At 49.1% G+C, this 23,927-nt stretch overlaps 3 protein-coding genes across 5 annotated transcripts; 2 read left to right on the top strand and 1 right to left on the bottom strand.

Annotated features, from left to right (window-relative positions):
* Positions 1 to 287: 287 nt before the first annotated feature.
* On the top strand, positions 288 to 14,303 carry RAB41 (RAB41, member RAS oncogene family; the record flags this gene model as incomplete). Of its 2 annotated transcripts, XM_079542066.1 has the most annotated exons (8): positions 288 to 366; positions 1,788 to 1,846; positions 3,511 to 3,564; positions 8,614 to 8,719; positions 8,991 to 9,102; positions 11,019 to 11,112; positions 13,874 to 13,940; positions 14,239 to 14,303. In XM_079542066.1, 8 exons carry the CDS (start codon positions 288 to 290, stop codon positions 14,301 to 14,303), a joined length of 636 nt encoding a protein of 211 aa, XP_079398192.1. The 2 variants fall into 2 exon arrangements, with proteins under 2 accessions (XP_079398192.1, XP_079398193.1); XM_079542067.1 differs by lacking the exons at positions 8,614 to 8,719; positions 8,991 to 9,102; positions 11,019 to 11,112.
* Positions 14,304 to 16,742: 2,439 nt separating this feature from the next.
* LOC306951371 (START domain-containing protein 10-like) lies at positions 16,743 to 18,956 on the top strand (the record flags this gene model as incomplete). The annotated part of the gene is made up of 6 exons (XM_079541858.1): positions 16,743 to 16,886; positions 16,961 to 17,108; positions 17,423 to 17,526; positions 17,769 to 17,886; positions 18,107 to 18,159; positions 18,735 to 18,956. The coding sequence occupies 6 exons, from the start codon at positions 16,743 to 16,745 to the stop codon at positions 18,954 to 18,956; spliced, it is 789 nt and encodes a 262-aa protein (XP_079397984.1).
* Positions 18,957 to 21,407: 2,451 nt separating this feature from the next.
* PDZD11 (PDZ domain containing 11) lies at positions 21,408 to 23,771 on the bottom strand (the record flags this gene model as incomplete). Of its 2 annotated transcripts, XM_079541884.1 has the most annotated exons (6): positions 21,408 to 21,442; positions 22,230 to 22,290; positions 22,453 to 22,551; positions 22,876 to 22,932; positions 23,510 to 23,593; positions 23,679 to 23,771. In XM_079541884.1, the coding sequence occupies 6 exons, from the start codon at positions 23,763 to 23,765 to the stop codon at positions 21,408 to 21,410; spliced, it is 423 nt and encodes a 140-aa protein (XP_079398010.1). The 2 variants fall into 2 exon arrangements, with proteins under 2 accessions (XP_079398010.1, XP_079398009.1); XM_079541883.1 differs by lacking the exon at positions 22,876 to 22,932 and having other exon boundaries at positions 23,679 to 23,765.
* Between the last annotated feature and the right edge of the window lie 156 nt (positions 23,772 to 23,927).

Below are 23,927 nucleotides of genomic sequence, written 5' to 3'. Positions count from 1 at the left end.
GCCTGAATGACGCGATGTTTTCGGCGTGTTTATAAATAAACCGACGCGAAACGAGAAACGGAGCCGTTTTGTAAGAGCGCTACAACGAGGGTGGGCTCGAGGCCGCCGCCCGCCGCCAGGTGGCGCTGTGCCGCGCCGGTGACGCCATCGCGGCGGCGGCGGAAGTGACGCCATCGCGGCGGCGGAAGTGACGCGCGGCGCGGCGGGCGGGGCGGCGGTGCCGGTGTGTGCTCGGCGGCCTCTTCTTCTCCTCAGTCACGGCTCCGGCTCGGCCTCTCCGCGCCGCCATGTCCGCCCCAGGCAGCGGCGGCGAGTTCGGCAACCCGCTGCGGAAGTTCAAGCTCGTCTTCCTAGGCGAGCAGAGCGGTGAGCGGGGCGGGGGTTGGGCCTGGTGCTGAGGTGCCGTTAGGCGGGGCGGGGCCGGCGGGGCGGTGGCCGGAGCGGGAGGGGGGGGGGGGAACCGGGGGCGGCGGGTCGGGCCAGGCCGGGCCGGGGGGCCGGTGGGTCGGTGGGCTGGGAGGGCTCGGCATCGCCTCACCGCCCGCGGCTGCGCTGCGCCCCCGGAGGCGGCGGCTGCCTCCCGCATCCCGCACTGCCGTCGGTCTCCTTTCAGCCGGACGCCGGCTCTGTTTCGTGCCCCTGCCCTCACGGTGCGTGGATGACTTGCGTTATTTTCTTGAAATCGGGGTGCTCCGTCTGTGTCGCTCTCCCGTATTTATCGTCTCCTCGACCGCAGGACTGCGTCTTGCAGGAATTTCCAGAAGTTTTCAGGTTGAGCTGCCTCAGCGAGGCGGGATCCATGTTGCTGCTGACAGGTGCTTGCCTTCCTGTTGCTGGCGCTCACCATTTCGCTGCTTTCTGCAGCTGCTTATTCCTTTTTTTTCCTTCCTTCTATCTGTGTTTTTTGCAGCTTCCCAAGAGAATTGGGGGTCTTTGGTTCCCGTTCTCATCAGTTCTTGCACTGTTTCTCTTGGTGACATTTGGATATGTGTGTTTTTTAAGCAAGCCATCAAAGTTCACAGAACGGCATGGGCTGGAAGGGACGTCAAGAATCACGAAGCTCCAACCCCCTGCCACAAGCAGGGCCACCAACCTCCACATTTCACAGCAGCCCGGGCTGCCCAGGGCCCCATCCAACCTGGCCTTGAACACCTCCAGGGATGGACGGGGCATCACAGCTTCTCTGGGCAGCTGTTCCAGCACCTCACCCCTTTCCTAGTACAGAACTTTCCCTGACATCCAACCTAAGTCTTCCCTCCTTCAACTTAAAACCATTTCCCTTGCCCTGCTGTTATCTACCCTTTACAAGAGTTTACCTTATATCTAAATATCATTTATGGACAAATGATCTCAGTATTAAACGCTGCTTTTCTGTGGAGCTAGTGGCAGCTAATTAACGTCCAAGGCAACACTGTGTCAGCTTTTGATGCTTGCATCTGGGAGTCCCAGACTTGGTGATTACATAAGTGCCCAAATATGAATAACAAAGCAGATTTACTGCTTGCTCAAAGCAAACAGGCAGCTCTATGCTGTTCTCATCATAACATACCTAAATTGAGGGTCAGGTTTCCATAGTGATTAGGTTTTTTCTTAGATTCCTTTGATTTAGTGCTCACCTATTATCTCATGAATGAATTTCTCAGCTGGTTATTTCCCAGGTGGGAGTAGCTGGGAAGTAGCCTTATGTTGGCAATGTCATTCTGGTGCTCAGTGGTACCAGTGTGTGAATCCTGACCAGCAGGTTCTTCCACTGCTCTTTGAAAGTAATTTTGCCTCTTCTTTTATAGTTGGGAAGACCTCTCTGATCACCAGGTTTATGTATGACAGTTTCGACAATACTTACCAGGTATGTGGTAGACACTCCTCTGTGAACACATCTGTTTTCCACTACTAAAATGCATTCCTGTTGTGCACGTCTCCATGAGGTATCAATTGAGTATCATACACGAGACTGTAGTGTGAGTTGAAACGTAGATCAGACTGGAATTAAGTCCCAGTGTGCTGTCAGGGTGTGCAGTGAGCAGGAGAGCTGTGAGGTTTGGATCCTGTTTGGGTGTTGGAGAACTTTGAGGAAAGCAAAGAGAAACGTTGGTTTATGGGATCAGTGAACAAAAAAGACAATGGTGAGGATGAGTGAAGGTCAGTATGGAGCATCAGGAAATGGGGAGTAAGGTACACGTGTGCTTCTGATAGTTCTTGGTCTCTGCTATCTTTATAGACGTCCTGTTAAAATAGGAGTAGTTGAGTCCAGACTACGTGGACGGACCCCCAAGAAGTCAACGTGGTGTATTTTCTCTCTGAGTCTCTCTCTTTTTAATTTTTAAATGTATGTCTTGTTTTTTAGCTGAAAGGGTATAGATAGAAAAAGTCAGGGGAATTTTGGCAAGGAGAGAGCAGGGTAGGGATGGAGAGACTTCAGACTGAGAAGCTCAGCGTGTGTAGGAGGCGCAGAGATCTTGGGAAGAGTTAGCTGAAACAAAATGGCTTAGTGGTATTTCAAAGGAGTACTGAATGTCTTTGAGGAAGATGAGACTGTGGTGGCCTCTTTTAATGCAGGCCAGGAAGAGTTATTGGTTTCAGTTGGGGTAATTTCAGGCTGGAAGGTAACAGAGAAGGTGGTTTTCTGGAGGACGAGTCATTTACTGAAACCAGATCCACTTGTGCTTTGTGTGCTTTTATTCCTAACCCTTGTTAGGTGCTCTGGAGGGTTTATCTTGTTGTGAGCTGTCTTGGCTGCAGAAAACAGGGCTCCTAGAGAAGAGCTACTGACTGCAGAAATTGGCAGCTGTGGTTTGATATCAGCTGGTTCGTGTTCTAATGGATGCTTCCAGAACACGTGGTGCTGCTCATGTTTGAGTCTGGAGATTGTACTAAAATCTGTTCAGTAATCAGTCACTTGTTTCCTGGGGTTGTGAGGGGCCAGGATGCCTGCTTGATTTAAATGCCTGCAAACATTTAACACCTCTGACTTTGTAAGTTACTTTGGATGTTTCTGGAGTGGAATGTCTGTGCAGCAATGGAAATGTGAATGGAAGGAGGTAGTTGGAAAGAACTGCTTGGGAAGTGCAGCTTCTGGTTGTCCTTGAAAAGGAAGAGCATTCTCTGTTGTTGGATAGCCCTGAATCAACGTTACTTTTTAGGTTTCAGCACAGTTGCTCACAATTTATTTGCTCTACCTTCTGGTTATTTCTAATAAGAGAAATGTTACCAGAACAAATTGCTGTAAAGCAGAGGGAGATGACAGGACAGATACGATCTGCGCTGAGATGCACGAATGTCAAGGAGGTAAAATTAGAATTTGGAGGATCTTGGGAGTTGAGAAGTGTTGGAAGAATAGTGTGAAATAGAGATAGTGGAGATACCCAGATTGCTTTGTTTTTATCAACTCTTTTGAGGGCAAATGACTTCAACAGCTAAATTACAAGTTAGCGAACGTTCTTTAGAGATTGTGTAGAAAGATCTGATCTGCAGATCCTGGGAGGCAGTTCCTAACGCTTTTCTTCTTTCCAGGCAACCATTGGAATTGATTTCCTGTCAAAAACAATGTATCTCGAAGATCGCACGGTAAGTGAGGCGTCGGTGTGGCAGCAGCAGCTGCTGTGGTGCCGTTTGCTGGTCAGGCCTCCAGCAGCTGCTGGAATCCCACAGCACCTTCAGAGGGACAGCCTTTGTTGAGTCAGATCACTGACCCATGGCCTTGCTGGTACCCACTAGCATGTAAGGCCTCTAGCACTGAGCCTGATCCTTCCATGCCAAACTGGGGTGAGCCCATGTCCGAGCCGTGGGGAGCGGCTGGCTGCTCTGCTTGAGAGGCACGCTTTGCTCCCAGGATTTGCAGCGCTGTCTGTAGGGGTTGTCAGTGTGACTGGATGTGGACAGACCCCAGGAAGCAATTCCAAGTTTTGAAGTCATTCAGGATTAACAATAGTGGCACGGTTCCTCTTTGCAGAAAGGTTCTATTTGTAGCACAATGCTGACTTTCTGTTAATAGAGCGCTTTTGAATTTAGCTTGCATGAGACTCCATTTTGCAGAAGGAGTTCCCTCATATCTCTCTCCTGTCTTTCAGCATCTGTCCATTTGTTCCTGTTTTGCTAGCAGTTGCCTTTTTGCTCATTTTATTACTGGCCAAGAAGCTGCTGGCAGGAGGGAGGGGTCAGCGCTGCAGTGGAAGCCTTTTGCACTGTTTTGGGTCTGTTGCTTTTGAAGAAATCTCATCCCTGTGTGTGGCGAGATTCTCCTGAGTGCTTCTCTGCCATCTTACCAGCGGCTGATTGTTAGAAAAGACCTCACTGAATCTTTGGGAGAGCTGCTTGGAGAATGTTCTTTTGTTGTTAGCAGATCTTGAGAACGCAGCTTGACACGTGTGAAGTCAAGGTGGAATGCCTGTGTCTTGTTTGCAGCAGTCTGTAGGTCTCAAGCGTAGTCCTGGTTCCTTATGGCTGTGTAGGTCACGGTGCCGTGCACCTCCTGGCCTGCTAGCCAGAAAAATGGCTGGTATACTGTTAGCTTTCTTAATTATTTATCCTGTTAAAATAACGAGAGGTGCTGAGTGAAAGTCAGGAGGGAGAAATACTAGCACACCAAGCTAGACAATGGAATGGTCTCCCAGATATGGCTAGTCCTATATTTTGCTATAGGCTTTGTCTGCTGTACTTGAAATGAAGAATGTGAAGCCTCCAACTGCAGCTTATGCTTTGACATCTATGTCTTTATGCCAAATAATGTCCTGTATGTAGTGGGTTGTACCCCACTGCTGTTCCTAGGCACTTCACATCAGAATTTCCAGTGGATTAATCAAAACTGTGTCTGGATGATGCACTCCTTAGGATTTGGGGTGGCCGCATCTAGCTAGCTGTAGGCTGGAGTCCCCCTGTGGCAGAATGCACTGAGGTATGTATGCACAGTTCCCTCCTTAGCAGACAGGTTTGGAAGGTACTGTAGGGATATTTAGGACATGGGAGAGTGTGCTTGTGTACGAGTTGCTGCTGGTCGTGTGGAGGGGGAGAGGTTTCTGTGGTGTGTCAGGTTGCAGTTAGAGGTACCGCTGCCTCTTCTCACGCTTCTGTTCCATTTTAACTTTCCTTTTGTTGCATTTTTTTTAACCATGCAGTTTTTTTTTCTTTTTATTTCACTTGAGTTTCGGTTTTGTTTTCCATTTTCCTGCCCTTTCCTTTCCCTCTTCCCTGCACTTTTCCGTTTCCCAGATCAGGCTGCAGCTGTGGGATACAGCCGGCCAGGAGAGGTTCCGCAGCCTCATTCCCAGCTACATCCGTGACTCTGCTGTGGCTGTCATTGTCTTTGACATTACAAGTAGGTATTGAGCCTGAGTGTCTGCAGAGGCCTTGCTTGTAACGTGTGCCTTTTGTGCTTTGGAGGCAGTGCTGGTTTCTGAACGTAGTTCAGTGCAGCGTCTGATGCACGGACTCAGATGCGAATTGTTCTCTACAAGGTCTCACATTGCTTACATACCTTCACAGGTTTTCTTTTTCTAGCTTTCCCTTCCACCCCCATAACTTTCCCATCCACCTTTACGTGTCAGCAGAGCATTCAGCAGAGCGCCCTTCAGCCGCTCACGCGGGCGCTTGTCCAGTCCGAGCTGTGAGACGTTGGTTCTTCTAGAGCTGTCCTTGGTTGTCATGCTGTTTATCTTGCTCCACAGCTTCTGCTCTGAACAGTTTTTCTTGCATTCCCACAGTTAAGATAGAACATCAGCCCCAGAACTGCAGGTGTTTTGTGGGCTGAGGGGGAAAATAGGTGAGCATCAAGCCCCCAAACCAACGTAAACCCCATCTCCTGACACCTACACTGGGCAGTCATTTAAGTCTTGTCTGCTCAGAAATCAAACTGTGGAAATGATACAGAAAACTGCCCTGGCAGGTGGGTGAATAGGGGTTATGGCTGTGTGTGACTTCGTGGAATAAAAGGTGGCTGGTAGCCTTTAGAAAACTTCTTAGCCTTTCTGTTTGTTTTTTTTGTGGGTTCATTGTTGTTTTTGCTGTTGTTTTTTGTGCTTTTTTCCTGTTTTGGTGTTTTTTGTTTTGTTTTTCAAATCTTCATATGTTTTCTCCACTGGATAATGAGAGAGGTAATAGAGGAGACGATTTCAGAGGCCAAACCAGTGAGTTACTGCCAGACTAGGTAGAACACTCATTTAAATAGAAGCAACGTGGTGACTTGTGAGTATTCAAGGCTCCCATTTCACTGAAGAGCAGAACTGACAACTCATGTGAGTCGCCAGAGAGCTTTTGAGAAGGAATTCCTCTCACCACAATTTCTGAAGAATAAATGAGTTCATATGGAAACTGTCTGTAACTCTTGGCATAAGCATTTTAGTGTAGGAGAATAATTTCATGATAACTCTGTTATCGCTTCCACTTGATCTGGCTTTTTCAGCTAAGTGAGCTACAGCATCAGCTGGACAGGATTCATACCCCCTGAATTAAGCTGAAGTAAAGAAAGCACCACAGATTTAAACAAACAAAACAGCACTCCTTTGGCTTGCCTTCCTTCTGTCACAGACCGTAGCTTATTGGGAGTCTTTATGGATCAGGAGTTTGTTTCACTTTGGAAGATGGAAGTGCTGAGCAGCTGATCACAAACTGCCCTCAGAACGAGAGGTTGATCGTAGCAAAAATAATCACGGTGTTTCAATTCTGCAGCTTAAGTATTTAGGGAGGATTTCTGGCTTGGTGCAAAGTATTGTAAAGCTGATCTTTCGGGGTTTGAGGGGTGCTGAGATGTGCTGTGATGACGTGCTGGGAATGGGTTCGCATGAGCAGAGTTTCAGGCTGCAGAGGCTGGCATCTTTTCCTCCCAGCTGTTGTGACAGGTTTAGGAGGCTGTTTATCCAGGCAGGTGGAACAATCTTGCCACAGTCTAGCTTGTTATTAACAACTTCCAGACGTGTCAGAAATAATTAAATGACAGCTGATCTCATCGTGCCTCAGTATTGGTCTGATCTTTTCAGATAACATCATTTTTTTCCCTTTACTGCTCTTTGTTCTGTGCTTAGCAACTAGGAAGCTTTTAGTTTTCTCACGATAGTGAAGGAATACGCTTGTGTACTCTTGAGGGCATGATAATGGTGACTGAGGGGGTTACAGAAATAGTTTCCAGTCTGAATGGAAGCTGAGCTGTGCATTTGCACTGTCTTTAGTAGCAGCTGTATTTGGGAACCTCAGTCTTCTCTAAGTTCATGTTGATCACAGTTGTGTAAAACAGGGACAGTCCCGTGAGTACCTGCCAGGATGCTCTGAACAAGTACAGGAAGCACTGCTGGCTCCACTACTTGTTCCTCTTCAGCAAGACCAGCAGGGCCAGCCAGTCACCTTCAGTTGCTTTTGTGATTGTGAATCTGCAGTCTAGAGCATTTAAATCACCCCCTTGGTGAATTTTGTGGGTGAAAAAAGCTGGTGCAGCAGTAATGTTTTGGACGCTGTAAGGAGCTCATTGTGAAGTTCAAAGCCCAGAGCCTGAAGCAGTCCTTACTATCAGTCTGATCTGCCAGCAGTGGCGTGAGGTCGTCCAGGCCCTTGGAGTTCATCACCCTGAGTTTCCAGGGGTAGTGAGGAGCCCTGATCTCTGCTACTGTAACAACAGCTGCCTTTAGAAGAAGGAGCCCTAACTGTACGGCCTAACTGTAAGCTCTGATCTTCCTGAAGTCCTTGGGCAACCATGTGGGTGTTCTGATACAGATATGTCTTGTTTAACCTGTTGTATCAAGACATTTTGCAGACGTGTGCATCTATTTACATTTTTCTTGTAAACAAACCAACCATCAGACCTTCAGAAACTCTTTTCTCCCTTGCAGCCTATCTCCTGCCTGTGGTTATGACTGCATGCACCACATGTTCATACATACTAAGAGGGGAAAAGGATGGTAGCAAACCAGATGCTAGTGCTGTCATTCAATAACTTGGTTTGTGTTTGGAGATCACGGTGGTTCTGGAGATCAAACTGTATCTTACAGCATTTGGTACTTGGTTCTGACTCTTGTGCTTATTAAAAGGGGAGAGCCCAGTGCCCTTTTTGCACATGAAGCCTGTATTGTAGCATTTGCTTTTTTTCTGCTGGAATTTAAGTTACCAGTTGCCCTGATGTTGCATGAAAATCTCCATTGCCATCTTCTGGCTGCATCATGCTGGGAGAATGGATGCTGTTGCACTACTTGGTGTCAGACTTGAGGTAGTTGGGTGTCTGCCATGTGGTAAATGCCCCAAGAGTTTTAACTGGGTCATGGTGAGCCAGGAGGTCTTGCATGAATAACCCTGGGTAGGCTAGGAAGGTGGCTCTGTCACGTACCTGTGCCTTTAGCAGCAGTGGCTGGAGGTGGCAGCCGTAACCTGGAGCTCTTTGGGATGTGGTGGCCATGGGAGTAGGAGAATCTCTAGGCAAGCAAAGGAGGTAATGAAAGCACATTGCGTGCAGTCGAAATCTGAAAAGCCAAATTCTGCGGTGTGCGAGTGTTTGCAGCTGGATTACAAGGTCAGTGCCAGCTTCTGAGACTGAGCTGCGTGTGGTCGGTTCTAGAAATGGCCTTTCTCTAAAGGACAGTTTCCTCCTTTCTTTTCTCTCCTGCGTTCTCTCTGCTCTCCCTGGCCTGGTACCAGCAGGTTCGGCTGCAGCTCTGGGACACAGCAGGCCAGGAGCGGTTCCGCAGCCTCATTCCCAGCTACATCCGCGACTCCACTATTGCTGTGGTAGTCTATGACATTACAAGTGAGTGATCTTCGGTGTCTCGTTGTTTGAAATCCTGCATGTGAGCAGAACTGCTCCCTCGAGTTCTGCGTAAAGATGATTAACAGTAGAAATGTCCCCCTGCCCCTGCGGGTTTTTGTGTTCGGGCAGAAAACGATTTGTGGGTCGTTTGTGTGTGATGTGGGGAGACTTGGAGAGCATCTGGATGCAGGCGTACCCAGATTCGTGGGTTTTCTTTCTCGCTTCAAAGTAGTTTTTATCCTTAGCATTCCCATTTGCTTCTTCCTTACAGACTTGAATTCCTTCCAGCAGACCTCCAAGTGGATTGATGATGTTCGGACAGAGAGGGGAAGCGACGTCATCATCATGTTGGTGGGGAACAAAACTGATCTGGCAGACAAGAGGTAATAGAGGAGCTGGTGGCCTTGCTGCCCTGGCCAGGAAGAGCAGGGAACTGGCTGCCTTGACTCTTAAAGTCCCGCGGATTTCACATCTTAGGGCGTGCTGTAAAATGTTTGCCTTTAAAATTCATATTTAATGTTTTCAGAGATTTTCCTTTATGAATGCATTGGAAATAGCGTAGATAAGGAAAAATTGTTTATTTCAGTGGTCGACTTCACCATTAGTTGACAAAAAGAAAATGGAGAATGCAGCTTCTGACAATCCCAGTACTTTAAACTAACACATGCATGCATATGGGTACTCTGAGATGTGTTCTTTGTGTTTCAAAGGGTATATGAGACCTCGAGGTTATGAGGAATTTTTATTTGGTGTAAATGAATCTCAGAAAAAAAAAACAACTGGGCAATGCCTGGATCTCACAGTAAAACAGAGTCTTATGAAATCGAGACCTGGCTGTTCATGAGACGCTTCCAATCACAAGATACCATCTTCAGAAGCTGTTTTCTCAGAAAAGAAATCCTGCACTATTACCTGGGTTGCCTGCTTGTTTACTTTTCTCCTCAGTATGATGTGCCTAACAGCAGTCTGACCGTTCCATTATTGGATGTTGCCATGTTTTAAATCGTAAACTTTGCTTTACTCACCCCTGAGATGTAAATCCTGCCATGGGAAATACTGTGGTGCTTTTTTTTTCCTTCCCCTTACATTTTTGGTGTTGTACAAATGCTCATGTGAGAGAGGAGCCAGCATCCCTGGCTGTACAAGGATGCTTTTTGCCCTTTGTCCCGGTGCAAGTCGTGCTATTAGTTTTTAGTTTGCTGTGCCTAGCAGGAAAAGCACAGTACTAAAACTCATGATAGTTGAGGTTTTCCTGAGTGCTGCGTGGGCTTCTGTACTGATGATACTTGTGGAGATGTTTCCTCTGCCCTTCACACCTTCCCATCAATTGTTTTACTTTTCCCAGCTCCATTAGAGGCCAGTGCAAGTAATCCATGCCTTACGCCCCAGAAACGTTGGGGGAACTCAGTGCCCCAGAGCTTCAGAAATGGGATTGATGTATAGAGCTGACTTAGGTGAAGAAATCCAGGTAGCAAGAAGTCAAGAGTGGTCTGGCCTCTGATTTCAGCTCCTAAAAGCATCTGAACGAAATCTGATGGGTTGTAGTTCATTCAGCAGCTCTGTGTGCTGACCAGCTGCTATCACTTACGCCCTCCCAGGAGCTGGAAATACCTGCAGCTCTCTAACAGGATAATCTGGAGTTCAGATTTGAGGCTAATTTGTACCAATTTGCATTTTTTTTTTTTTTGTAGAACTGTAAAACCCAGTGGGATAATTCCTGCCTTGCATTATTTTCTGGCGGTACAGAAGAGTATGTGCAGAACAGCTGTTTCATCTCTGCCATACAGATATAAAAACCAGAAACTTATTTGAACCATAGCTGTGGTTGGAGTTGATGTAGCACTGAAAATCAGAAGTTTAATTAAGTGCCAGCAGTCCTGGCCTAGGCTTGAATTTGCAATTTCATGTAAATCCTGGTATCAGTAGAAGAAGCCCCGCTGTCTTGACCAGAACTGTAAAATAAAAGCAGCTCAGTGGCAAGCTGCAATGCTGGGCCTCTTAATTCTGGAAGAAAACACAGTATCAGTTTGAACCTTATCACATTATTCTTTTGTTTTAAGTAGTATACAGCATATTGGAACCCATTCCCCCTGAGTGATGATTCAGGTTGAGTTCTGGTGCCAAGAAGCTGAACTCAGGATAGCAGTGGTTTTATTTGCTGCAGCCTGTTAGTTTTTCTTTCCTGTCCATGTTGCTTCAGTTGGTGGCTGGTTTTTTTGCAGTTTTCTTTTTATCAGTTTTTGGACTATTTTTCTTTGTTTTGGTTTTTCTTTTCTGTGATTTGTTCTCATTGCTGTAGACAGGTTTCTATAGAGGAGGGTGAGAGAAAAGCCCGAGAACTGAATATGATGTATATTGAAACCAGTGCTAAAGCAGGATATAATGTGAAACAGGTATGTACAGGGCATTGGTCAGAGATGCACTTGCAGGTGCTTGCACACAAGCTGTAGCTGCTGCTGGAGCCTTTCTGATTTCTTTCTGCAATCTGGTGGAGTTCCCTTCAGTTGGCTTTTGGGAAATGGCTTTTTGCAGCAGGTGCAGCTCATGGGGATTCTTCCTTCCCTTGGGAATGTTGTGAATGAGACTCAAATGTATTGCATAAAACTTCATCCTGTGCTGATCACCCTTTAGTAATGGTCTGAAGTCCAGCTGTTCTCTGAATCACTTGCCTGATGTCTCCTCAGCTGGAGAACTCAGGGGTCTTAAATGCCCAGAGCTCCTGAGGTCTCCACTTCTGGACTCTGCACCCTGGTGTTGGGCAGTGAAGGGGCCTTTCACTGACGAGTGTCTCACTCACAGATATCTCCAATTCCTCTTGACTGTTTTTCCTTTCTGTCTTTCTGCTTCTGTTTGCACCTTTGTCCAGGCAAATCACTACAGAAGAAGGGGAACAGAGAGCCAAAGAGCTGAATGTGATGTTTATTGAGACCAGTGCAAAGACTGGATACAATGTGAAACAGGTAGATGGATCTTCTGTTCTCGAGGCAGGAAGTTTGTACTTTCCTTTTGCTCTGTGGGAGGATTAAGCTTCTGCTTGGGGTTCGTGTTCTTCAGATCTTCTTCAGATACTTGCTTGTATTTGCTGTCAGCCTCTAAAATGCTCCTTGCCCAGTGGTCACTGCTGCTGCTTTACCTAGTGAAAGCTTCCTTCGTGTTAAATCAGTGAATCCCTGTTAAAGCTAAGGAAACTTAACTTACCTTGAAAGATAAGAGGATCTAAAAATGAAATATGCTGAGGAATAGAAATGGCGGTGCTCAGTGCAGCCTGTCCAACTTCATTCTGTCCATTCCCTTTGCTGCTGCTAACCATGAACACAGTTTTCTAAAATCAGTTTTGACTCCAGTCGAGTCAGTAGCATGTGCTGATGCTCAAAGTGGAAGTTTCTGGTTCTGTTGACGAGCCGCAAAAAAATAAAATAAAATAAAATCACAGAATGAAGTTGGAAGGGATCTCTGGAGATCTTGTCCAGCCCTCGTGCTCAAATCATAGTCAGCTAAAGCAGGCTGCCCAGATCTGACTCCAGTTGGATTTTGAATATGCCAAAGAGTAGAGACTCCATCTCTTCAGGCAAGCTGCCCCAGTGCTCAGCTACCTTACAGCTGAGGTAAAGGATCTGCAGAGAGCATAAGCGTGAGTAGTGTTGGGAAACTGCCAGCTGGGAACCTGCTGAACTTTGCTGCACACCAGCTGGCTGAAAGAGCCTGGTGATAGGATTAGGGGATGTGTTTTGTTTCTGTGGCTGTTTTGGTGCTCAGTGCCTTAATATGTTTTCCAAGTGACGTGTTTTGAAGGTGTGGATGAGAACATCTGCCAAGCTACTGTGAAGAAAAATCATTGTCAGCTGGTGATTCCTTTAGTCCTTTAAATGAGAAGCTTTTACACGGCATCTCTCACCTGGCTGTCCAGCAGTGTCTGTGTTGTTTGCTGCTTCATTAATGGTGGCAGGGGGAGCTCTGAGCACGGGATGCTTTAATTTAAAATTATGCAAAACCATTTTCTGTCTTTATGAGCATATGCTTGTCCTTCCCAGCTCTTGGACATCCTTAATAGCTGTCAATGGTTTAAGGGCTGGTTCGGCCCGGTTCCGTGACGAGCGGGGCGGAGAGATCTGCAGATCCGCGCCTCCGGAAAAAAGGAAACAGGGGACCCCAAAATAATTAAAACAGCGGCACCGATCTGAGGAGAAACAAACTAATTTACTAAGTATATTATCGGAATGCAAGAGAACACACTATAATACAATATAATCAGAATGGAAGCTAATAAATCAAATATAATGAGAGAGAGAATGTCCGAAAGGTGGATAGGCCTCAGCACAAGGCTGAGGTGAGATGCACAGTGCAGCTGAGCAGCAGGGAGACGGGAGCAGCGCCCACGACGAAGGGCAGGCGAGAAAGAGAACTCAAGTGATCTTGTCAGCAGTTAAACCTCCTCTTCCTGACTGCAAGGTCCCCTGGGGAATGCAGTTCTTCTCTTCAGGGCAGGTACCCAGGACTTGAGCATTGACAGTTAAAGTCCCAGTGCCCCACATGATGTTAGGATGTGGAATACCGAAAGCCAAAAATCACAAAACCAGGACAGTAGCTTAAAGCAGCTCACCCAGGCTGGCCGTTCTGCCCAGAGGTGGCTGTTTCACAGCAGGACTGAACTGAAAGGGTCGGCTGTAGAACCTTGGTTGTTCCATAGACTTCTGGAGCACACCTCTGAACAAACTAAAGGCTTGTTAGAGGTCCCGAGCCAAGCACTGTAATGTAGCTGTGCGTAAAAGCAGTTGAGGCTGGAAATAGTAAATGGTAGCCTCTAACATGCTTACCTGTATGCAGGGGGGATTTGTTTTTGTACATCCCTAGATGAACAATTTCTAATGAGAAAGAACTCCATGTTCAGCTCAAGGAGAAGCAGATAAAAGCAAGCCACCTGTTTGGTAGGCATTCAGTAGCTTCATTTCCTTAAGCAGGCTTGTTAAATTGTTTATGGAAAAAAGTCTTGTGGCATTTGATTGTTGCTTTGCTTGCTAAAATACCCATGTAACAAGTGTGTAAGATGCTCAGGTCTGCCATGGAGCAGTATTGGGGTGGGTTTTGTGGTGTTTTTAGTTTTTGACACGGATTTCTTTCTGAGGAGCTGTCAGTTCACCTGTTGCTACCTTTCAGCTATTCCGTCGTGTGGCTGCTGCCTTACCCGGGATGGACAGCACACCAGAGAAGAGCAAAGAAGACAGTATCCTTGTTTTCTGGATATCATAGGATTTGGCAATTAACGCTTTGTGAGTGTGGGCTCGCTGACTTGTTGGCACATTGGAGGAATGGGGTCAGGGGGGTCTTTCAGAGACACGGCTGAAAACGGAGCAGTGTGGTGCTTACCTGCAGCCGTGAAGTGTGGCCCCTGTTTGTGGTCTCTGTAAATACACAGAACTGCTTGTAAGTGCGCTCTGCTCTGACCAAGAAGGGCTGCTGACAACTCTTTAAGATACTGATCATGTTCTCTGGGTCTGATTTCCTTAACTTACCTCCTGCAGTGATTGACATCAAACTAGAGAAGCCTCCTGAGCAGCCAGTAACGGAGAGCGGTTGCTCCTGCTAACAGGCCCGTTCTGTAGCAGCACATTCCCCAGCTGGCCAGTCTCACTGAAGAACATCACTGCTCATTGGCTAGGCAACCCTACTTTGGGCTGAAAAAACAATCTACTAAGCGAGCGAACTCCCTGTTTACGGTGGGGAGCAGCCCTGGCCGCCCCTCTTACTGCATGGTATGAGCCTTGAGTGCAGAATGAGTGTCCTGTCTTTTATTTTACTTTTTTATGTTGTTGCACTTTGGCACCGTGGTGCCCCTTACACTCTCTCTCTCTCTCTCTCTTCCTCCCCTTTCCCACCTTGAGCCTGTCTGCTCAGATGTATCATGTGAATGCAATGGAAAAGCCACCAAGTTAGGGAAAAGACAAAAAAAAAATAAAGCTTGGGGGTGGGTTTTCCACTTTCCTTTACTGCCTTGCATATTAACTAGCTCCTGTCCACTCCAGTCTTGTCTGTTCTGCATCCCCACTTCCTCTGTTTAAAGGCTGCTCCTTTTACAACAGTCACGTGGACTTGGCCTTGCCTTTTTGGGCAGTACAGGTTATCTGTTCCTAGGCTTCCTGCGGGGCACACCCACAGTATTAGCTCTTCGGTTTCTCCTTTTTGTGGATGATCTTGGCTAAGTTTTGCTCATGACTTCTGGGTTTTGCCCTGCACTCTGACCCTCACGTGACGCAAAACACTGGAAACTCCCAAACTCTTTGCTTCGACCTTGTTGCTCCCATCTGCGTAGCAGAGACATCCCACAGATTGCTCCCTGCAGTGTGAGTATCTTCCTGTCTGGAGGATGTTGGTGCTTGGTGTGTTGGCAGTAAGATGTGGGGAAGGAAATGGGTACAGAGACTTTGCAGCATGAAGGTGGGTGGGGAGAAATCCTCAGGGTGATTTATAGGGACCTCAGTCTTTTCTGTCAGCAGCGAAAGCAAACAGCTCTGTGGAGCCCATCACTGCAGGAGCAATACCTGGGAATCGTGTGTGCTGTTCAGGTTCCTTTCCTAGTCTCCATCCTTCTGTTTGCGGTCACATAGCCTAGGAGAGCAGGTGGGCTACAGCAAATTGAAGGCCACAGATAGCTGTTCTGGCTTCATATCTAGGTTGCTGCTCAATGAAATCACAGCTGCTTCTGCTTTTGTTGTGGTCTCAGAGAGTGGGGGGTAATACCCTGCTGCTTTTGGAATAGTGGTAACAGAGAAAAGTGCTAGCAGGGATTTATTATCATGGGTGAGTAGGGGAATGAACACTGCTAGAGTGCATTGTATTGTCACTTCTGGATGCCTGAGGTTGGGAAGTAGCTCGCTTTTCCCTCAGCTCTCTGCCCCTGATTTCTAACCATATTAGTAGAGCTCTTTGTAAACTTTCATTGTGATATTTTTTTTGTGTGTTTGTGTGTCCATCTGACCAATCCAGAAGTCAGGAGGTCTGTTGACAGAGAGGAGAAAAGAACAGCCAGGTGGTTTTAAGCCATTCGCCAGTTCTTTCATCACCCAGCCTATGTATCGCTGCTGGGGATGCCGGTGGGGAGCAGCACAGCGTGCCACGGTGTTAAGGATACAAACAGGGACAGTGATGTTTGGGTTAGTGAGGCCCTCCTAGCAGGATGCCTTGTCGGTCACTGACACAGCGTGTGCACTTTGAAACCTGTGGGCTGGGGAAGGAGGGGAGGGGGTGACCTCGGGCTGGGTGCTGGTGGCCTTGTTGGAGAGGCACCTGGTCAGAGTGCCATGGCTGCTTCCTGGTCATGTTGGCTTACTGGCATCTGGTGACCGAGCTGCAGGTGGCTGCCCTTGTGCTCAGAGAGCTTTGTCCCTTCCCTCCACATGAGCTGGCCTGCAGGAGGAAGCTGGGATGTCATTTCCCCATTTCATTCTGGAGTGCCCCTACCCCCTTACCCGCAGTTCCAGCCGGCATGGCTGGGTCCTCTGCGCCCAGCCCCAGCAGGAACTCAGCCCCTCCTCTGTACATACTCCTGTCACGTGGGAATTGCTGATATTTGTTGGTGTGTGTGTGTCTGCTGTAGAACAGGTTTTGCTGTCCCTTTCTCATGGGCAGGCGTGCACTGTGCCTGCCCTTGTATTGTTCTGAGTCACGGGCCTGGGGGGGAAAAGGGGGGGACCATAAGTAATGGGGGGAGGGGTAACTAGTGAAATAAAATAGTTCACTTCCCACTGTCTTCTCTATGGATGTGTATAATATTGAGTGTGTGTCTGGCCCTGCTGTCTCCTAGCTGTTAGCCAAGTGTGACTATTACTATGAGTATGGACTGTCCGACCACAGCCGTGTATCACACTAAATAAAGTTATTTCACCAACACCTCCTCTGTCCTGCTTCAGCAGCAAGCCGGTGTCCTACTGGCAGCTTTGACGTGGCTGTAGGGGGCGGGAGCTGCTCTGCCCGGCCCCGGGGTGGTGACGGAGCGGGGCTGGGAGGCACTGTCCCGGTGCAGGGCCGCATGGAGCGGGCGCAGGTGCCCGACGCCGCTGCTTTCCGTGCCTTCAGGCAGCGCTGTCAGGATGGCAGCTGGCAGCGGGACCGCGGTGGGCTCGCCGTCAGCCTCCAACTGCCACCGCCTGGCTGTGCCGTGCACCAGCTCAAGGTGAGGGCCGGGGGGCAGCACCGGGCCGGTGGTCGGCTTCGGAGCCTCTTCTGAGCTCCCGGTGCTCCCTGCAGTGCCGCATCGATGTCCCGGACGTGCCAGCAGAGACGATGTACGACGTGCTGCACGACAGCGAGTATCGTCGGCAGTGGGACAGCAACGTCATCGACACGCACGACATTGCCCAGGTGGCTGCCAACGCTGATGTGGGCTACTATGCCTGTGAGTGCAGGGGGCCGAGGGGTGGTGCTGGCCTTCTTTTGTAAAGCCTTGGTCTGTGTTCAGCAAGGTACAGCCCTACCCAGCCTGCCTGGCAGGAGGGACGTAATTTGGGGTGCGGGATGCAGCTCAGCGCTGCTGCTATGTGAGGTGGGCTGCTGAGGGATAGGAGTGGTGCTGCGTGGAGATACTGAGGTAGCAAAGCAAGGTTGGGAGGATGCTTGGGCAAGGCAGGAGCCTCTTGAGGGGCTGCTGAGCTCCGTGGTTCCTTTGTGGTGCTTGGGCAGGGGAAGCAACTTTTTCCCTTCCTCATCCAGGGCGATGTCCAAAGCCCTTAAAGAACAGGGATGTGGTGATGCTGCGAGCCTGGCAGGTGGAGGATGGGTATCACACCATTATCAACTTCTCCATCAAACACCCGGTGAGTGAGGAGCAGGCTGGGCTAGAAGGCTGTCCTGTTACAGGATCCCAGGATCCCACCTATGTCTGGGGTAAACTGGAACTCCCAGAGCCCATCGCAATTAGCTTCTTAATTCCTGGACGAGATCCCAGCTGGAGGCAGCTGATCTAGCCTGGTCGTTGCTCTGTGTATTCAGTGCCTGAGAGAGGGAGAGGGCAGGGAGCATGGGAGCCAGCATCTGACTGCCTGGTGTGTCTGCACAGAAATACCCTCCGCGCAAGGACCTGGTAAGGGCGGTCTGTCTCCTAACGGGATACCTGGTGCATTCAACTGGGCCCAACAGCTGCAGCCTCACCTACCTGGCTCAGGTGGATCCAAAAGGTAACTGGTGCTGCTGGACTTGTGGTGATGCAAATTCTGGTCACAGTGGAAATCTGGCTTATAAGCCAAGAGTGCATTTACGTTACATGGCCCTACCCTGTTCCAGACCCTCTGGTTAAATCTAATGCCACAGCTTGCTATCAGGGCTGTTGGATACTTGGTAGAAATAAAGCCATTTTCTGGTGCAATAACTTCACGTTTTCTCCCCCAAATTTATTAGGGTCGTTGCCAAAGTGGGTTGTGAATAAAGCCTCGCAGTACCTGGTGCCGCAGGTGAGTGGAGCGTTTCTATGGTGCCTATGCCAAGTGCCACCCCATGGCTGGAGCACAGGGCTGGAGAATGGGTGTCCCTGGGCAGCGGAGCTGCACTAGCAATGTGCATCGTGGCTCACCTCAATGTGACACTGCATTCTGTCAGCCTTACCAGTCCCGACAGCTGACTGATTCATTTCCGAAGCCAGAGGGAGGTGAATAATGCCACTATTCCAGTTTCCACTTGTGGAATGTCCTCCCTCCCCTCTGCTGTTCGTGCAACATCTGAATAGGACCTCGAGGCTCAGGATCTTTCGGAGGTCCTAAACCAAGCAGCAGAGCAGGACAGGCACAGAGGTTTTCTGTGCCTTGATGGTTTATAGGAAGTTTGATTTCACTTTTCCTAAAGCAGCTGATGTCATTGGGAGATCTGAGCAATTAGAAAATGGTCCTACAAGGAAGTTAAAAACTGGCCTTTCCTGAGCTCCTATGCAGCCAGAAAAGAAATGCAGTAGCTGTCAGCAGTGGGCAGATTGCCGAGAGTTGGTCTAAGCTGCCACTGTTGTTTCCCTCTGCGCTTCCCTGCTTTTGATCAGATGTTAAAGAAACTGCACAAGGCCTGCGTGCAGTACCCTGCCTGGAAGCAGCAGCACAACCTAAACATGAAGCCCTGGCTGTACCCTGAGCAGAACAAGCTTCCCGTGCTGGCGCTGTCGGAGCTGGCACTGCAGCGTGCTGCGTCGCTGGAGAACATCGACGAGAGCAGCCTGGCTGAAGAGAAGGATGAGAGCAGTGAGCACGGTGGCTTGGAGAACTGATGTTGCTCAGGCTTGTCTAGTGGTTTACAAGAAGGGGGGGAAAAGAGTTTTTTTTTACAGAAAAAAGAAATCTTCATGTTTGTAGCCTTTTCTCATGAACCAGCTGCGTGGCTCCTGGCATGCAGGCCCTGCTTACTGCAGGGCACACGGGATGACAGTCCCCACCTGGTAATGTTATGCTCTGGGAGAATTCATACCACGTATTTCTCAGGTGAAACCTGCCCTTACAGAATACAGCTTGTTCTGAGCCTGTTGCTCCCAAGAGGTCAAGTTACCTGTGGTACCTCTGCCAGGCTGCTCTACCAGCTGCTGAGTTACTCATTGACAAACTGCTCTTTGCCTCTGTCCTGTGAATGGCTGAAATATCTTGTGTTGCTGGAGCTGTTGTTTTCCCAAAGGGAATCAGTAACTACCTGGTGTTTCTCTCCAGCTCTGAACGATGAAACAGACTGGTGACAAGTACAAGTGACAAGTACTGCTCTGTCCATTAAAGATACTTAAGCCATGAATGGTCCTTGAGAAGAATCCACTCCTTCCTTTTTAGCCCACAGCCATTTGTGGGGGCTGCAGAAGCACCTGAGCAATTCTGAGTATTTGCAGAGGAAGCTGCCCTGGGCAGGGCTGATTTTTCTGGTGCTCCTGCGAGGCTCTGATATAGGATTAAGAGGTGGGAGTTGTATTTGCTGTCCTCTGCGCAGTGAGGTCAAAGCCCTCTTTGCTCCTGGGCAGCGCGGTTGTGCCAGAAGCCTGATGTGTGCAGTCGTTTGCTGTGCTTTGCACCAGGCAGAGCACAGGGGTGGCTTTGGAGCCAAGGATCGGCCCTTGAAACTTCACTCTGGCAAGCCTGAGCACAACCCCAGGGGAAGACAGAGCAAAATGAAACGTCATCTTGTTGTAATTTGTAAAGCTGGTGTGAGACTGGAAGCATACGTGCTCTGCATTTCCATAGAAGACCTCTTACTTTACTTCTCATGGTATTACAGTGGGTGGGCCTGGATGCTTATTTCCCTGATAGAAAAACTGACTTGTGTAGCTGAAGGTCTTTTTCCTAGCATTTTTAATTCTACTTCAGCTAAGGCGAATCTAGCAGGCAGAGCTGAAGCTGCGTTAGGGCTGCTGCTCCTAGCTGTCTCAAGTGATGTAACACAGACAAATCCTGTTGCAGCCCTTCTTTCTGGCAGCACTGAAATGCCACTCCAAACTAATCACAGGCTGACTTCCATCACAGTCAGAGGAAAAACACCCTTATAATAAGGCTGCACCTGGTATGGGTTCCCTGCATTCTTCCTGCAGGCTGAAAAGGCAATTGGAGCCACGCATTTCCTCAAGGGAGCGCTGAGGGTGGCAACAAACCCTTCAGAGACCTCCTGAGTGAGAATAAGACAAAGTCTGGTTGCTGTACTAGTTTTATTATTTCAGTTATTACAGTAAGTGGAAAACACCATGTAGAAAGCCAGAGCAAGGGCTGTCCTAAAACCATTTACAGTATGACGCTATCCTACGTTTGTGCCCAGCTTTGCTGATAAACTGTAGTGTTTTCATCTGTGCCCTCCCAGCACAAGGCACAGCAGGCTTTGTCCATTTTCTCAGTAGAACAGCTACCATATCACCATTTCAGCAGCAGGAGAGTGAATTGTCCCAGCAGGAGAGAACAAACCCAAGGCAGAGGAAAAGGGAGAAGTTTACCTCAAAGTGGCAGGGAGCTCTAAGGGGAGCACCTGCAAGGGATGGGGCTGTGCCAAGTGAAGGAAGCAAGTTCAGTAAGTGAAACTTTAACAGTGCAAGCGCTGCACGTGAGGGAACCTGACTATGTGCTACTGCAGTTTAGAAACATGCTCCGAGCATCTTGGTCCTGTATCTCAGGGGTGGATGAGCAGCAACAAGGTACGCACGTGCCTCAGCAGACTAGTGCAGCTAGAGTTGTGCATTGAGTTTGACTGGATTTTACTCCCGTTTGAGTGTCAAGCAAACCCAGTAGTGTAGAGCAGAGGTAGAATAGTGGAGAAGGAAAGGACTTCATGTCACCAGAGAAGTGAACAGGTTGATCTCTTAGAGAAGGCCACGCTCTGCTGAAGTGCACTCGGGCACTCCTGGAGTTACATCCTAGCAACAGGGGCTGGATCCTGAACCAGCAGTGCGTTCCTTTTAAGTTGTATCCTACTAGAAGAGAAGCACAGGTCTGGCAGGACAAGCTGCCCCCCGGTACCCACTTTCATGCCAGCACTGCCAACTTGTTTCATCATCCAGTTCCAGAACAGACTGAAGCCCCATCCATCCTCCAGCTAAATAGGCTGTGGTGTTCCTTCAAGCAGGAAGCAGAGCTGACACCTGTGCAGTTGTGCCTCCAGTGACAACTGAAACTTAATACGTCATCTCAGATGTTGAGGAAAGGTAGTGGAGAGTTTCTTGCAGGACAGTTCCTCCAGAGAGGACGCCACAGACAGCTGCCTACTAGTGAACAGTTCTTTCTTTCTGTCTCTGGTAATCTGGACAGGAAAAAGAAGGCAAGGCTGAAGGGGCACGAGAGCAGTTGCTGATGGTGAGAAGAAACTAGCCAAGCTGTTACAAGAAAACAAATTCTGCTTATACTTCATTAATAGAAGCTGTTTACTGCCTTCATAGGTAGCAGCTGGTTTTAAAATAGCACGTTTGCATTTCAGCTAGTTGTTTCAAGTTATTTCAGTGCTCATTTTAAAGCCCTCTCTTCCCTCACTGCTTAATTTTCTATACTTATATTTAAGGGTCAGTTTCCAATTTTATGAAGAATCCTTGTTCGGCTTCATTTGACCTTTCCCCATTCCTCCTTTCTTCCCGTGAGTATTTCTGGGCATTATGGGTTCAGAAATCAATAGCTAAAAAGTTTTTGCCTCTTGGCAATATTCAAACATCCTTAGAGAGATGGAATGAAAACACAGGCAATGTTTATCTACATCAGCATAGGTCCGCTAGCAACAGAACTAGTTCCTGTGTTAACTGAAGGATAAGCAGGTTCTTGTACACTTCCATGAGAAACCATCTCAGCTTTTAGCACTGTTTTCTTAAGTCCTGCTCTACAAGATTCTATGCATGAGCAGTTGAAGCTACTCCCTGCTGTTTTCATTTGATAACTTTTCTGATCCCCAAATCAAAGACCAGTGTTTTCTAAAATGAAGACTGCTTGTGTGACAACACCTACAATTTCAGACTCATCACTGCTAAGCCCAGGTGAATCAGCAGGGATGCAGAGCAGTCTGTTGCCCAAGGAGAAATGATTTGGAGCTAGCAGGCACTTACTGTAAGGGAAGTAACGCACACGCATGGTGATTTCACGGGCTGTCTTCAGGATCTCCACAGCCTGAAAGCAGAAAGTTGATCAATGCCCAAACTGTTCTGGAGGATGGGAAACAGCAGTGCAGTTACACAGTGCCCCCAGCTGAGCTACTGAAGGAGAAGGTATATGCACCACTTCTCCTCCTCCTGTTTGGGAGAGCACATGCTGGGGAGCAGAAGTTCTCACCTTGCTGTGCTCGATGTCCTGGAAATCCACATCATTTACAGACAGCACCTGATCTCCTTCCTGCAGCCCAGCTCTGTGTGCATCTGAGTCAGGGATCACCTGCAAAGGGCAGAGCAGATGCAGCAGTGCTGACACTCTTTGGTCAGTACTGCAGGTCCGAGAGCTTGCATAGCGTGTCCATGCAGCGTGTTCACACAGGGTGGGGGGTCATGTGGAGAACAGGGACTGCAGTGCTCCCTGCAGGCTAGGGAGGGGTAAGAAAATGGTGCAGCACTGCCTGCGTGCTACCTGGAAAGTGGCAGATTACAGCTCTGAGTCTGCAGACTCATCCAAAGGCAGATGACAGCCTCCACGCACACCCAGCTGGCTCAGCAACACCCAAGAGAACAGACAGAACAGAACACAGAGAGAGCACAAACACACCTTAGAGATGAAGATTCCCAGCTGTGAGGCCTTTCCTCCCCGGATGTTGAAGCCCAGCTGTGAGACAAACCAGATCAGCAGTGAAACGTCACTTCTATGGCAATCCCACCCCCAGTGCCCACAGGGTTGTCCTCTTGTGCCTGTCCTTTACCAGCTCCTCTCACAAGACACTGTCATTCCCTATGGCTGTCTCCCTCCTCCACACGCAGCACTCCCATCAGGGCAGCAGTCCCCCTCCCCTGCCAGGCTCAGCACCACAGAATCATAGAATGGCTCGGGTTGGAAGAGACCTCAAGGATCATGAATCTCCGACATCCCTGCCACAAGCAGGGCCACCAACCTCCACATTTCATAGCAGCCCAGGCTGCTCAGGGCCCCATCCAACCTGGCCTTGAACACCTCCAGGGATGGACGGGGCATCACAGCCTCTCTAGACAGCTGTTCCAGCATCTCACCAGTTTCTACTGACCATCCAGGCTTCCCCTCTACGTGCTCTCTGGCACTCAGTCAAAGCTTATCGGTCCCTCACAGCTTTGCCAATTTAGGGAAAACAACGTGAATTCAACAGGAAAAAAGGCCACACCGAGGTCAAGAGGGACCCGGTCAGGGCCGCAGCGGGGTCCCACAGCCTCACCTGCGCCCCGGGCGGCTTCTTGAGTACGACGGTGCGGGGCAGGAACTGGGTGAGCTCGTTGTTATAGTCGGGGTGATAAACCCTCTGCAAAACAAAGCGGCGGGCCTGAGGCGCTGCCCCGAGCTGAGCCCTGCCGAGCCGGACCCCCCCCCTCGGAGCCTTCCCTCACCTCGTGCGGCGGCACCCATGCGGGCGGGCTCTCGTAGGGTGGCAGGAAGACCACCGGGAAATCATCGTAGGGCAGCCGGCCCTCCATGCCGCGCCGCGCCCTTTCGGTCTCTCTCGGCCCCGCCTCTCACGCGACGCGGCGCGCGATGATGACGTAGAGCCCCGTGACTGGCTGAGCGGCGCGCGGTGATAATGTGAGCCCCGTGATTGGCGGAGCGGCGCGCGGCACCGGTTTGAAAGCGGGCGGTTG

Source organism: Tetrao urogallus (genome assembly GCF_951394365.1).
Source record: "Tetrao urogallus genome assembly, chromosome: 13".
Classification (NCBI taxonomy): domain Eukaryota; kingdom Metazoa; phylum Chordata; class Aves; order Galliformes; family Phasianidae; genus Tetrao; species Tetrao urogallus.
This window is presented reverse-complemented; position numbering and strand designations above follow the sequence as displayed.